Source organism: Danio rerio, chromosome 3, assembly GCF_049306965.1.
Source record: "Danio rerio strain Tuebingen ecotype United States chromosome 3, GRCz12tu, whole genome shotgun sequence".
Classification (NCBI taxonomy): Eukaryota; Metazoa; Chordata; class Actinopteri; order Cypriniformes; family Danionidae; genus Danio; species Danio rerio.
The window spans coordinates 31,365,422-31,380,940 of NC_133178.1; the positions used below are offsets into that span (position 1 = coordinate 31,365,422).

At 33.3% G+C, this 15,519-nt stretch overlaps 1 protein-coding gene across 1 annotated transcript; it reads left to right on the forward strand.

Annotated features, from left to right (window-relative positions):
- Positions 1 to 572: 572 nt before the first annotated feature.
- On the forward strand, positions 573 to 12,808 carry pax10 (paired box 10). The gene is given in 8 exon segments (NM_001386443.1): positions 573 to 678; positions 4,544 to 4,709; positions 5,198 to 5,365; positions 8,444 to 8,526; positions 8,653 to 8,809; positions 9,870 to 9,940; positions 11,689 to 11,833; positions 12,034 to 12,808. Coding segments are annotated over 7 exon segments (831 nt in total). The 5' UTR covers positions 573 to 678; positions 4,544 to 4,603; the 3' UTR covers positions 12,135 to 12,808.
- The last annotated feature ends 2,711 nt before the right edge of the window (positions 12,809 to 15,519 follow it).

Here is a 15,519-nt window from a genome sequence, read left to right on the forward strand (position 1 = left end):
ATGAAAAATAAACTGGTTAATACCAACTAGGTTTTAACTAATTGATGGTTCCCTTAAAACACTGACATCCCTTGAACTTGAAACAGTAAACAGTTAATTTTGGTGATTGTTTTCTGCTACAGATGTGGATGTCAGCAGTGTGGAGGGTGAAACTCAGTGACCGCGGGCCTTCATAGAGCAGGTGTGTGGACTGAAGCTCCCTCACAGCTCTTGGGTCGTTAGCCATTTTTGGAAGTCCTTATCTCCAAATGGCGAATTGCCTTTGTGAGACATTAGAAATAGCTTTACGTCTCCTCTTTTTCAGTCATTTTTTTATTTTTTCCTCTCTCTCACTTCATCACCCCTTTTCCTGGCATTAAGTCCAGACCTGACACTGACACTGACTCTGTGTGTCATCCCTCTCTCTCTCTTTCTCTCTCTCCCTCATTGCTTCAAGGACCAGAGTGCCTGCAGATGCATTTCTGTGTAGCCCACAACCCCTCCCTCGCCTCCTCTCTTTCGCCCTGTCTAACTCTCTCCATCTTTCTCTCCCTTTCCTCTCCTCCCTCTCTCTCTCTCTCGAACACAGTCTAACATTAACAAAGCAGGAGAGCAGAGAGAAGGAGAGAGGGATGAACAGAAAGTGATAGAGACACTGAGCAAGTGTGGAGCACTTTTACAATTCATTCATCTAAGCAGGTGAGTCTCCAGCCGATTCAGACATGATCACTCTTGTAATAGATTGAGGAAAAGTACTGGTTAAATGCGGAAAGGTTAGGGCATGACTTGACCTTTGACATTTTCGTTTTTGTACACAATGGTATTTTGTGCAATAGCACCAAAGGCTAAATGGAAATGATTTACATGTGCTTGTATTTGATTTTCTCGAGATGCTTACAAAGTTGCATTCGATTCTTTAATTTAATTAATTTAATTTGTGCAAAACTTTTAAAAACCTTTTTTTATTAGTCTATAGACTTTATTTTTTATTATTCAATACACAGATTTTGTTTAATATTACACTATTAAGAAATTCATTGTAAAATTTGTCTGATGTAAAGCATCTGTGTATGGATTGTTACACTGTTTATCTTCATTCAGAGTTCTAGACAGTTCATTTATTAGTTTGACATATTTGTACTTTTTACTTAGCCTACATGCATGACAGTAGTATTATATAATTTATTAAACTATTATTTTAGTTATTATTATTATACTATTTGAAATTAATTGAATGTTTTGCTTTATTATATACACATAAATGCAGCATGTGTATGGATTGTGTGTATGTTTTATACATATGAAGAGTTCAGATACAAAAACCTTTAAATGCCGTCTGATGTTCTTTTAAATCGACCATTTTCTCAGCCTCCTAGGTTATTTCCCTTTAAAGGCAATAAAAATAACTTATTTGTCACTATAACAGTAAAATTACTGAGCATACACACTAACGTCAGAGAAAAATGCTAATTTTGGAGGAGAATATCAATTGGCATTAAGAGGTTTTTGCATCTAAACTCTTCATATGTAGAATTTTTGTTACAGGGAAGCATTATGGTATTTCTTGATTCCAAACAAATTTATATGCAGCATTTCACTGTGTCTTCAATCAGTATTTTTGTATTTACTTTCTCCTTGCCATATATTTCTTCAATGGCCTCCTGTTTGTGTAAGCTAGTACTTTTACATGCAGAACTATCAGAGCAACCGGTAATATCTTTTCTGACTCACTATTCATTTGAAGAGTATTGATTTATTTAGCTGAACGGTGTTCTATAAATTATGTGCAGATGATGGTTATTTTTTTTATACAAATACAGTTTGGTTAGTGGCTTCACGCCTCCATTTTTGTGCTGCATTTTGTTGTGTAGCCACAGTTTGCATCGGTTAATGTGGATTGTGTGCCATTGCGTGCGGTGTATCTATAATTATCTCTTTGTTTTAAAGGAGTGAGTGCTTCTCTGTGTTGTGTAGTGTGCGTGTGTGTATGTATTGTTGTTAACATTAGTTGACAGTATTACTCTCTCCAGTCATGCGTGTGTGTACGACGATGTCAGACTAGATGTTCTGTACTTCTTAATTACTAGCTGTGTCTGTGTGTGTGTAATGAACTCTCTCTCTTTGTGTGTGTGTGTTATATATATATATATATCTATATATCTATATATATATATATATATATATATATATATATATATATATCTATATATATATATAGATAGATAGATAGATAGATAGATAGATAGATAGATAGATAGATAGATAGATAGATAGATAGATAGATAGATAGATAGATAGATAGATAGATAGATAGATAGATAGATAGATAGACAGAGTTAGTCAGAATTATTAGTCCCCCTTTTATTTATTTATTTGTTTATTTTTTATATTTTCTAAATAATGTTTAACAGAGCAAGGAACTTTTCATAGTATGTCTGATTAATTTTTTTTTCTGGAGAAAGTCTTATTTGTTTTAATTTCAGCTAGAACAAAAGCAGTTCTTAATTTTTTAAAAACATTTTAAGGTCAAAATGATAAGCCTGTTAATGCTATATATATTTTTTGATTGTCTGCAGAACAAACCATCGTTATACAATAGCTTGCCTAATTACCCTAACCTGCCTAGTTAATCTAATTAACCTAGTTAAGGCCTTTAAATGTCACTTTAAGCTGATTTATTTATTTTAAAATAAATCAGTTATTAGAAATGAGTTGGATAGATAGATAGATAGATAGATAGATAGATAGATAGATAGATAGATAGATAGATAGATAGATAGATAGATAGATAGATGGATGGATGGATGGATGGATGGATGGATGGATGGATGGATGGATGGATGGATGGATGGATGGATGGATGGATGGATGGATGGATGGATGGATGGATGGATGGATGGATGGATGGATAGATAGATAGATAGATAGATAGATAGATAGATAGATAGATAGATAGATAGATAGATAGATAGATAGATAGATAGATAGATAGATAGATAGATAGATAGATAGATAGATTAAGTGCATTGTGTCATCTCAGAACAAACAATCATATTTTAATGTAAGCTTTTGACCATTTGTAATTATTTTCATACAGATATTTTTACCATTCAATTTAACATTTCAATGTTTTTTTATTATTTAATTAGTTTAGATGTTCAGTTGGTTGCTATTGAGATAATGAGATTTAACTTATTTTTTACATATACATAAAACATGAGATAAATAGATAAAAAAAAACTGCTGACTTAATACTAAAGTGGTAACTCTTTAAAGCACAATGATGCCATTATTATAAAGTGAGTTTGTAATAGTTTTTGAGAATATATCACAAAGGGTAGGCCAAAAACTGTATGTAGAAAGCCTAAAATAAAATAACATTTGTAAATAAGAGAGAGTAAAGTAAACTGGGACATGCTACAGAAAATACTGAAAGAGCACTTTCATTATGAATAAGAGATAATCAATATGTAATAATAAATCACAATAAAAGATCAGTAGAAGAACAAAATGAGAAATACAATTTTCTGATCAGATCCATAGGGACGGTATATATAAAATATACTTTTAAACTATGTATTTACTATATATATTGAACCTAAACATAAAATATTAGGACTTTAAAAATGAGTTGATGGCTTTAAATACAGTGCTCAGCATAATTGAGTACAGCTCATTTTGAAAATGAGTATTTTTCTTCATTTCTCAGTGAATATAGGAAATGTATTTTGGTGCATTTAAACAAAACAGATTTATTAAACTGATATATTTATTAAAATAATATTTTAGTCACCAAACATATTTAGAAATTGAAAGATAATACAATTAAATTCAAGCAAAATATTGCAAAAAAAAACAAAAAATTTCAACAAAATCTTTCAAAAAATTTTTTCGCTTCTCTTGATTTTCCCTCTTTTTTAAATTTGTATTTAATATTTAATATATATTATATATATCATAACATATTAATTTGGCTGTTTTAGTTTTTGGACCGTTCACGTAAGTGACTTTGTTAGATAAGCTCCAGATTTGGCTTCAGTTCTGATTAATCAAATGTATATGCACAAATATAATATTGTTTAGCTTCCTATTAAAAATATGAATATAAAAGAAAGATTTGTGAGGGGCGTACTTATATATGATGAACACTGTATATATTATTATTACACAACTGAACTTGGCATAAACTATTCATAGTTAAAGTAATTTTCACCCAAATGTATGAGAGACAAATGACAGCTGTCTCTATAGTCTCAGTTAGAATGCATCAACATAATCAGAAAACAAAGTAAAAAAAACATTTAGATCATTGTTAATTTAGATATTCTAAAAAAACAGGAGCTGTTTACTATAAATAATTGCAGATTTTTTTTGAATTTGATCTTTCTAATTATTAATTTTTTCACAGATTTACATATTTAACTTTTAAAATGAATAAATCTATTGGAATTCGGTTCTAAGCAAACACATACTAGGCTCAAATCATTTATAATGATTGTTATCTTACACATCATCTTTCCTATGTTCTTTTAAAACAGTCTCTCACTTTTTGTCCTTGATTCAGGATTGGAGTGGTCTGGATGCTAGAAAGAGAGGGCAAGGGTTTTCTCACAGGTGACATTTGATGTATGACAATCTGACCATGCTGAACCTACAAAACAGCTCCAACTGGTCCGGCCCTAACAACTGGTACCACCCAGCCGACACCATCACCCCTCAACACGGCACAGGTACAAGAACATCAGCCAGTTACCTCAGCATCTATCAGTACAGCACCTCAACATGTGCATATCTGCTTTGTCTGTGTATGTATGTGTGTGTGTGCCAGTGTTTGTGAAGTCAGCTTTGGGGTGAACCAGCGATTCTTCTACTTGACTGAGCACAAACAGAGGGTGCCAAGAGCTACACCATCAGCCACACATGTACACCCACATACAAACACGCTGCTCTCTGGCCTTAACATCCTCCGTTTCATTACAGGAAGGCGGAATTAAAGCGAGCAGACATTAGACACACAATCACATGCCCATAATGCAGTTGCTGCTTATTCACACGTACACAAATAAGGTCAAACTGTCAAACAGAAGACACTGCGATGCACTGGAATTGCAAAGAGACAGTTGTGTCTATATAATAACACACGCGGCTGTGCACTGAAATGCAGCACTTCTTACCACACTCTCTGAAGTTTAATGGGGTCTTTTTGGTGTTCTCTCAGATGGTTGTGTGGAGGATCTGAATGTGCAGATGGCCGGAGCAGGGGAAGGAGTGGTGCAGGGAGAGAGGGATGAGGTGGACGATTCGCAGCTACACCTGCAGCTCAAGAGGAAGCTGCAGAGAAACCGCACCAGCTTCACCCAGGAGCAGATCGATGCCCTCGAGAAAGGTGTGACTCGAAGAGCTGGCACACAATATGAGATTATATCAAAATTATATCAGTTTTATTAAGGATCGCACCACATAATATTGTATATTTGTGGAAATACAGTATGAGTAAAAATTATTTTATACCAAAAATCCATAAAATATTAGTTCCATGAACACAATTTGTAAATGTCTTATTGTAAATATATCAAACCTTAATTTTTGATTAGTAATTTTTTATTAGCTTTGCTAAGAATTGAATTTGGACAGTATTAAAGGTGATTTTCTCAGTATATAGATTTCAAATAGTTGTATCTTGGTCAAATATTATCATATCAAAACAAACCATACATCATTGGAAGGGGTATTTATAGCCTAATTTAGCTTTACTTTACATGATGTTTCTCATTTTCAAAAAAAAATAAATAAATAAAACTTATAGCTTGTTTTGAGGTTCTGGTTCACATTAAGGATTTATTTGGTCACACTTTACAATAAGGTTTCATAAGTTAATGTTAGTTAATCTATTCACTAACAAGAGCTAATAGACCACTTTCAGGGATGTAAACAAAAACAGTGGTCCTAACGTAGTTCCTATTTTATATTTTTAATTTCTGTAGCTTCGGAGAATCCAAAAAGAGACACATATTGATATTATGAGTACTGTTTTAACATCAAGTTATGATTGATTGCGCCTTGTTACAGTTATGAAATAGTTTAATAACCAGCAGGAAATGTTCATGGCCCAATGACAAGACCACATTTTAAGGGTCTATAACGAGCAATGCATGTAGAGCATTTATTAGTCATAGTTCAACATTTACTAATGCATTAATAAAACCCAAAGTCATGCTTGTTAACATGAGTTACTGTACTGTGAGTAAGCATGAACTAACAATGAACAACTTTAATTTTATTAACTAACATTAACATAGATAAATAAATACTGTAATAAGTGTATTGATCATTGTTTTTATGTGTGAGTAAATACATTATTTTATGTAATCTTGTTGTGAAGAGTTACCTTGAATAAAATCTGAAGTTTCTGTCCCTCCACTGAGAGTGTGAATGTCCCAACGATGCTTCAAACTGTTCATAAGCAAATCAATAATAAGCATTAATTAATTCAAATCTTCTAAAGCAGGGGTGCCCAAACTTTTTCTTCTTAGGGGCAAAAACCAAACATTACAGCTGTGGGCTAAAGTTGAATATATACCAAACCATATTAAGTTAATTTTATTTGCTAATATGTAAAAATAACTAGAAAACATTGCTTTAAAACCTTTTAATTAATGCTGCAGTGTCATTTTTAATGTTTTATAATGAACTTATTATAGTAAAAACATAAAAAAAAATCTATTTATAACACAATGGAGGTTAATGCTGAATACAGCAGTTGAACTGCTCCTGCCTTTGCCTTGATTTGCTCGCCGATGGTTTGTGCATTGTCCTGTAACAGAGCACCGGTCAAGTAACAGTATTTACATTTTTAAAGTCTGATTCATTTACAAAATTTAAATTAACTTTTGATATTAGTTGGCTTTTTTGTAGCTCCTCAGTTAAACAAAAAGAAACAAACAGTCATGTTAAATTAGAAATGGCTATCTCTGTCAAAGGCACTTGCCCCCAACCAACTCCCTATCATTCTCCCTCTCTTTTCAGATGGAATGGTGTGCCAAACCAAAGGTTACCATGGGCCAACTTTGGCCCGCGGGCCCTACTTTGGTCACCTCTGTTCTAAAGAGACATGACTGACACATTTGATTCGAGCTTTTATTCACATATGAACTGTGGACATAAACTGAGGCTCAAGCATACTTCCTGATTCCTGATTTAGGAGAACAGTCTTCATTAGTTCTTAGAGAAACTCAAACTTGCTGTGTGACATGCAAGAATAAATTTCATTTCAGTCAGAGGCTCTGTGAGTAAATGTGAATGCTAAAAATTCAAGCTATAAATAAGATTTTATGTGAATTAAAGTGGCGGTTCATTCCACTGTGGTGACCCCTAATGAATCACAGGGACTAATCTAAAGTAAAATTTATGAATAAATGTGAATGTAAGCCTAAATTAAATCTGCTCATTTCTTTTGGTAGAGTTTTGAAACATCAGAGATTTGGGGGGATGGACTTTCTATAGAAGAATTTGCTCATATTTGACTTAAAACAAATCATGAGTTGGGAATCACTTGAGGATAAAAAAATTATGAAAAAGTTTTTTTATTAATCGGAAGAACTAACATTTTAAATTCAGAAAGAACAGTAATGTTATTTTGACAAAATTATTCTGATGTATAGAACAGTCCACTGCTTTAAAAATGGTCAAATGTGATAATAATAGGGTGGATGCAAAAAGACTAAAACCTATGTATTTCTTTAGGACTCAATATTTATTTTTTCAATATATGATTTGTAATATTGCAAGGAGAAGGTGGAAACACAAGGATGGGAACATTGATTAAAATTGAAAAAATAAAAGACAAATTTTGTAATATTTAAAAAAGATAAGAAAAACTTATTGGATTATTAATATTTGAAAATGTGTTAATACTTGATGTGTGGTTAAAGTTATTTTTCATGCAAGTAATGCAAATAATCATGTTCCTAGTGAGGTTAAATATTTATAAACGATATACATAAAATAAGATATACGGATATTGATCAGTTGACTTGTGTTTGGAGAATTAACCTCTGAGAGGATAATTGTTATTTTGATATGCAGAATAGTTAATTATGTTAAAGTCACATCATTTAAATAAAGTAATATTATAACGAACAGGGTCGCCACAAAACTAAAATCTATTTTTAGTTTCAGTTAGTTTCAATAAATGTCAATACACGTCAAAATTATACATCTTACATTTTTTGTAAATATTGTTTAATAGTACTTATTAATGATGCCAAATAATATCAGTTCTAGTGGGGAGTTTTGTCACAAATCCCAAATCTTTTTTTCATATTATTCCACATTCATATTTTCTACTTTTTTTCTAATGTTGTGTTATTATGTGTCATTCCCTCTCATGCTGTTACAAAGTATGATTTTCTATCTACCAGGAAACAAAATTCACATGTATTTACATATAAAATCTGTTTTCCAGAATTTGAAAGGACTCATTACCCAGATGTCTTTGCTAGAGAAAGACTGGCTGCAAAGATTGATCTTCCAGAGGCTAGAATTCAGGTAATAGTGTTTTAAAGTATTTTAATGAGTGTCTTTAAGATTTCATTGTGGTAATGTGAAAGTGCCTTTAAACAATACATAAAGACACTGTCCATTATGCACTGACCCATATTGGGTGATTGACAGGTATGGTTCTCCAATCGGAGAGCTAAGTGGAGAAGGGAGGAAAAGCTGAGAAACCAGAGGAGATCAGGGAGCAGCAGTTCCTGTTCTCAGACACATACTCCCCTGAGCACGTCCTTTAACTCCCCTGTATATCACTCCCATCACAGCAACAGCTCAGGTATGCTTTTTTTAATGACTTACGTCACACTGTTAAAACATGTGGGTCAAACATGAGACGTCCTGTTTCAATGTCAATTTATGAAAAGTTTGATTAGATTAGATTCAGCTTTATTGTCACTGCACATGTACAAGTACAAGGCAAATAAATGCAGTTTAGGTCTAACCAGGAGTGCAATAGCAGTAAGTGCAGTTATAGAAAAACTATGGGTGATATTTACAGGTGGAAGTACTATGAACATTATATAGGTTGTATTAATTATGATTAGAGATTTACAATAGATGAATATGTGTACAAGTTGTTATTAATAATCAGAAGTATGCAGACAGATATGGACATAATTACAAATGTATAAGTGCAGTGTATATGCTCAATGTGCAGTGGATATGTACAGAGCAAAAAATACACAAGTAAACAGTCTACACCTAAATTAAACAAGCATATTTCGACATGCACTTATTAAAATGTAAAAAAAATAAGCAATTTTGCAAAATGTAATTAATGTAAAATGTCTTGCTACATTAATAAACCCTAGTGGTGTGACAAATAGTGATAGTAAAAGATACATTTTAAATATAATAGCAGTGTGATCCTTAAAGTCTTTTCATTTCATCAAATAATTAAAAAGGTACAGTATACGACTGACAAAAATTCCTGGTACATAAATGGCCTCGCTGAATTCATTTTCTGTAAACCATGGTTAAGATGAATGAAAGTCATTATTTTACCAAATAAATAAATGAAACACAAACAGACCCATTCTAATGTACAGAAGAAAATTAAACTTATATTACACCTTTCTTGTTTTGAGATTTGAAAAAACCTTTTTGTCTTTAATCCACATGCAGCTTTACCCAACAACCGACAGCTGGAATAACCCCACATAAAATAATAAATTGATTCTGTTTGATATTACTCCTTATTCTAACATCAAAGGTCTTTATTGTCATGACTGTTATACACAGAATATCGCCCATATCATTAAGTACAAAAGCAGTGATTAGAAAATAATATCATTTGAAAAATCTGTTTCTTTTTCTATTTTGTTCTCTTATATAAGGCTCAATGCACAGTCGGAGTGATTCTTCTCTCTCAGGCTACAGCTCTCTGTCTGTCTTCTCCAGTATGCAGGTAAGTCATGACTTCCTCTGCTGTGTAATAGATTACCGTGATAAGCGGACCTACTGTGACCTAATTCATACATTTGTAATGTGCGTTTTTTTTAAATATTTTTTTTGTCTCCTGTTTTCTTAAGATAAAAAACATTAAATGTTACAAATGTCACACTGGATGATCCAAAATGTACATTTTGTCATCAGTTACTCACCCTTGTGTCACTCCAAAGCTTTTTTTGCTGTTGTGAAATATAAAATGTTATTTGAAGCTTCAATTGTTTTTTTTTTTAATTTTTGAACAATTTGGAACATGAACACACTTTTGTGGAACATAATTGATGATAATTTAAGAAGCGCAGAGTCGATGATTGAAATCCAACAATCCTCAAAATAGTGTTGTCTTATCTTTCTACCTCTTTTTTTATTTATTCATTTATTTGAACATACTACCTCTTTCTTTCATCTTACACATGGCATGAATTTGACAGTTAAAATAAATGTCAAATTCCATATCAAGGTTAAATTCAAGTACATCTGTCTCAAATTATCTTATTTTATGTTCCAGAAAAAAGTCAGACATGTTTGGAAAGACCTGGGTGTGACTGGATTTTATCTAAATAGAAAAGTCTTCTATGTTCTTCTATGTAGACATGATTTGAATAAGATTGGATAAGATTATATCACAACCAACGTACAGGTTTCAAATAGCTGAAAAAGACACACTATAGAGGTTTGATAGGGGTTTGAATTCATTTCTGCGTTTAAAACATTCTGTGCAGTTAGCGACACAAAGGTTTTAAAGTCCATTTGCTGTATGTAAAATATAAATACTTCAATTCTTTCGAGACAACGTTCATTTCAGTGTCCTAATTAAAAAATGATGCTCTCTTAAAAAGAATAAGAACAGCATCTGCCTTTTTGTTTCTTTAAAGCATGCAAACAGAGTGCTTAGTGGTAAATAATGCAGACAAAAATTCTAGTAGCTACAAGGACCTATTATGCAACTCGAAGGTAAAACTATGTATTAAGTATGAAGTTTGTTAAGCAAAACTCTTTTTGTTCAGGCGGCAATTTTGAATGTGTTTGTGGAACAATTTGGAAATGCTGAGGTCACTGTTTAACGTTTGATAACCTCTAATGTTTGCATACTTGCATGGCAGTAAACTATTCATCATAAGTAAACGAGGTTTGTTTCCCTATATCCAAACACACCATTTGTAGAAAGTCTCAAATACTGCAATTACATTGGCTAATTGGTTTAATGATACATTGATTTGATCAAACTGTATTTGCTGACATGACTAACTTTTACAAGTTTTTTTTAGCTCTTTTCACCTGCTATAATGCACTGCATTGAGTCCGTCCGTATGCCACACAAACTCATTTAAAATGGCTTGATAGCGCCCTCTGGTGTTGCTGCTGGAATATCACCGCCAGCTGCAGTTTATAAAAATAAACCATCACATAGGCTACACTGCGAGTTTACAGTTTAACAGGTCACTTTTAGTCGACCTAGTAAATCGATTCCCTTCAGTCAGAAGCATATCAACATCCTGTTCAATGAGCTCTAATGCAATAGAATATCTATGACGTCAAAGTACAACTTGCATTAAATGTAAATGTTGGCCTGACTGGACTATAGCCCAGAAAATCTAATTTTTTAAACCCATCTAGGGTGTTTTCTTGCATAGTAAGTTGTGAAATGTGTTTTTTTCCTGAATCTGTTGATGATGTAAATCTTTTTTTCTTTGTTTTCTTCTCTAGTCTTTGCCCTCCCAGTCCACTCCAACTTACTCCTGCATGTTGCCTCCCTCTCCTTCTGCTCTTCCTCCTCTGTCCCGAAAATTTGACTCCTCATCTTACACCTCTCCCCACCTTCCACCCCCACCTACGGCCAGCGCAAACACAGGTGAGTGCTGTTTCGTAACATACTCCACCTTCACACCGCATATGAATACTGTAATCCACAGGCCAAAACACTGAATAAGTGACTGAGTGTGTGAATGTGGTTTAGCTGTGCTGTGGTTTCTTTTGTGTTACAAATAAGGCCGTCAGAGGAGGCCATGTGTGAAAATTAAGAGGATCAATCTTTCCTTGTGTCTCTTTCAGGATTCTTTGCGGGAGTTTCTGCAGCGGGCCAGACTGCAGTTCAAGGTGGCGATCAGGAGCTGGGACAAGGTCTGAGTCAGTACTGGACGAGACTGCAGTAAACAACACACTTTATCATGTTCAGACAAAACCAGCAGAGCTTCAATCAGCAAAATGTTTTACAGAAAAATGTGTCAGGAAACCCTGCTTATTTTACATGATTTAAACATCAGGGAAGCAGTCGATGTAAGCCATTATCCAGAATTTAAAAAAATCTCAAAAACCTGCACAGACAAAGGAGATATGGACTACAGCATTTTTAACCTGCACATTTATAGACCTACTCACCATCTATGCCAGACAATAGCACAAACTAGTCTGGTTAAACCAGATATTGGTAGTTAAACCGTGCACTTCTAAAATGCCTCTCATATTTATGCAACAAAAACTGTTGTTTAATTGAGGTGCCACTTACAATCAATGTGACAGACAGCGTGTGACCAAAATGAGGATGCTTTAAAATTGCATCTGTAGATATTAAGTTGTGCTTTTTAAAAGTTTGGGGTTGGTAATGTTTCTTTATTTATTTATCATCTATATACAGTGCTCCGCATAATTGAGTACAGCCCATTTTGAAAATTAATATTTTTCTCCATTTCTCAGTAAATATAGGCAATGTATTTTGGTGCATTTGAACAAAACAGGTTTTTTAAACAGACATATTTAATAAAATAACATTTTAGTCACCAAACATATTGAAAATTGAAAGATAATACAATTAAATTGCAAAAAAAAAGAAAAACTACAAAATTTCAACTAAATTTTTAACTTCTTGCTACTCTTGATTTTTCCTTTAATAATTTTTAATAATTATAATAATAATAATAATAATTTTTTATAACATAAATTTGAGTGTACTAGTTTTTGGACCGTTATCATAAGTGAATCAATTAGATAAGCTCCAGATTTATTTATATTAATATTGTAGAGCTTTCTATTAAAAATATGAATTTAAAAAAGAGATTTGTGAGGGTTGTACTGTATATATATATATATATATATATATATATATATATATATATATATATATATATATATATATATGTGCTGAGCACTGTGTATCTCTTATATTCAACAAGGCTGCATTTATTTGATCATAATTATTAATATTGTAAAATATTATTTAAAAAAAGCTTTATGATTTGAACATCCTTTTAAATGTACTTTATTTCTGTGATGAAAAACCTAAATTTGACTTCTTTTGTGTCACACGATCTTTCAGAAGTAATTCTTGTGTGCTGAATTGTAGCTCAAGAAAATTTTTTATTATCTATGTCAGTAAAAACAGTTGTGCTGCTTAATGTTTTCGTGGAAACTGTGATACATTTTAATAATTTTTTTTTTTTTGATGAATAGACAGGTCAGAAGAACAGATTATGTTTACAAATGTTAATTTTGTAATAGGCGCAACAGTGGCGCAGTGGGTAGCACGATCGCCTAACAGCAAGAAGGTCGCTGGTTCGAGCCCTGGCTGGGTCAGTTGACATTTCCGTGTGGAGTTTGCCCGTTCTCCCCGTGGGTTTCCTCGGGGGACTCTGGTTACCCCCACAGTCCAAAGACATGTGGTATAGGTGAATAAGCCAAATTGGCTGTAGTGTATGTGTGTGAATGAGTGTGTATGGGTGTTTCCCAGTATTGGGTTGCAGCTGGAAGGGCATCAGATAAGTTGTCGGTTCATTTCACTGTGGCGACCCCTGATTAATAAAGGGACTGAGCTGAAAAGAAATTGAATGAATGAATGAATTTTTGTATTATCATAAAAAACTATCTGTCATAATTTAATGCATCCTTGAAGAATAAAAGTAGCCTGTCAGTTTTTGTAACAAAAAAGATGAAAAAAAAGTCCTTCCGACCCCAAACTTTTGAACAGTACTGTAGACTGATAGTACTGAAAATATTAATTTTGACAAGTCTGTCATGAGCCAGGTGAATAAACTAATGACAATCAAAAGCAGTGACAATCAATCAAGTGCACAAAAGGATCTAAATCTATGTAGCCGATGACAATCAGCACACTGTATTGTAAAAGGCTGCAATGACAATCAAACATTCAACCGATCATGTGTAATATACTGAAGTGAATCTAATGATTTATTACTGTACATTGTTAAATGGACATTACTGTGATTTGATGATAGCTTTATTTCAGCACTCTATAACATTCCTAGGTTTTCTCCTGTCAGATCCCATGAGCTCACTGTATGTAGATCTGTATGTTTGAATGTGTGTGCATGTGAACGAAAGACAGAGATAGAAAGAGAGAGTGATACGGTTACTGTATTTATCATTAGAATTGTGAACATTTTAGTGTAAACCCTTTTGTGGAATTACTAAACATTGAAATAAAAATATTACAGAGAAAAATATGTGTGTGTGTTTAATTTTTTACTCTCATGCTGCTGTTTTGCATTTATTCTTATTATTTATGACTTTATTTTTGTCAATTTCCCTTCATCTTTATCTTTTTTTCTCTAGAGTAACCGTGGATCGGTTCACAAGCGGCCGTTTGGGTTGTGTTTACTTATTACTGTCACTGAACAGTAGCATTTCCTGCCTGTGTGCTGGTGGATTTCCTGTTTTTGTTACTTAGTTTACCACACCCATTGAAAATAATGTTCTGACAGCGTTATTCTCACAGGGACTCGAATGCAGACAGCATGGGAGTTAAGAATAACTTTTATGTCATGATGTTTTTATCTCGCATACCAGAACACATATGTTGGAAGAAAATGGCCACTTTGGTATATTTTTATTTGTAGCCAGAGATAAACTAAATTTTGTCCTTGGATTATCTTTTAATACCAACAGTCCTGCTCCGGAAACTGAAACTGATACACTAACAAATCTGACTCTGCCCAGATCTAAGATATATCCTCCATATTTCCGCTGTGCTCTACATTTGATGAGTATAATTAAGGCCGATGTTAATGAGCTGTGGAGACAGAGAGGGAAAAGCACGCAAAATCCTCTCTTTGAGCAGAGGTCACTGTAATAGTCACGTCTCTTTTATTCCCACAAGGCCTCCAGTCCCCAAATCAGAGCATGCTTTATCTAGTCTGTGTGAACATGGGGGTCTCCTCCCTTCGAAATTATCGCTCCATCTCTACCCCTCCCTCTATCTGTTCATCTCTTGCCCTCTGCACACAGTTGTGGCCTGTGGTTCTCAAGTGGATAAACACTTCCTCTGTTTCTCATGCAAATGTTTCATGAATCAGCTGAATGTGACAGTTTTACTGTTGTTAATCAATTGAAAATATATTGGTGCATATTAAGCTTAATTCAATTCATGTTTATTCAGGGTATCTGCAGGGTCTTAAAAAGTCTTAAATTTCAAACACCAAATTTTAGGCCTTAAAAAGTCTTAAATCCCCTAAAATATTATGTTGTAGGTCTTACATCACTTTAAACGGGTCGTAATTTTTTCTATGTCCGTGTATTAGTATAACA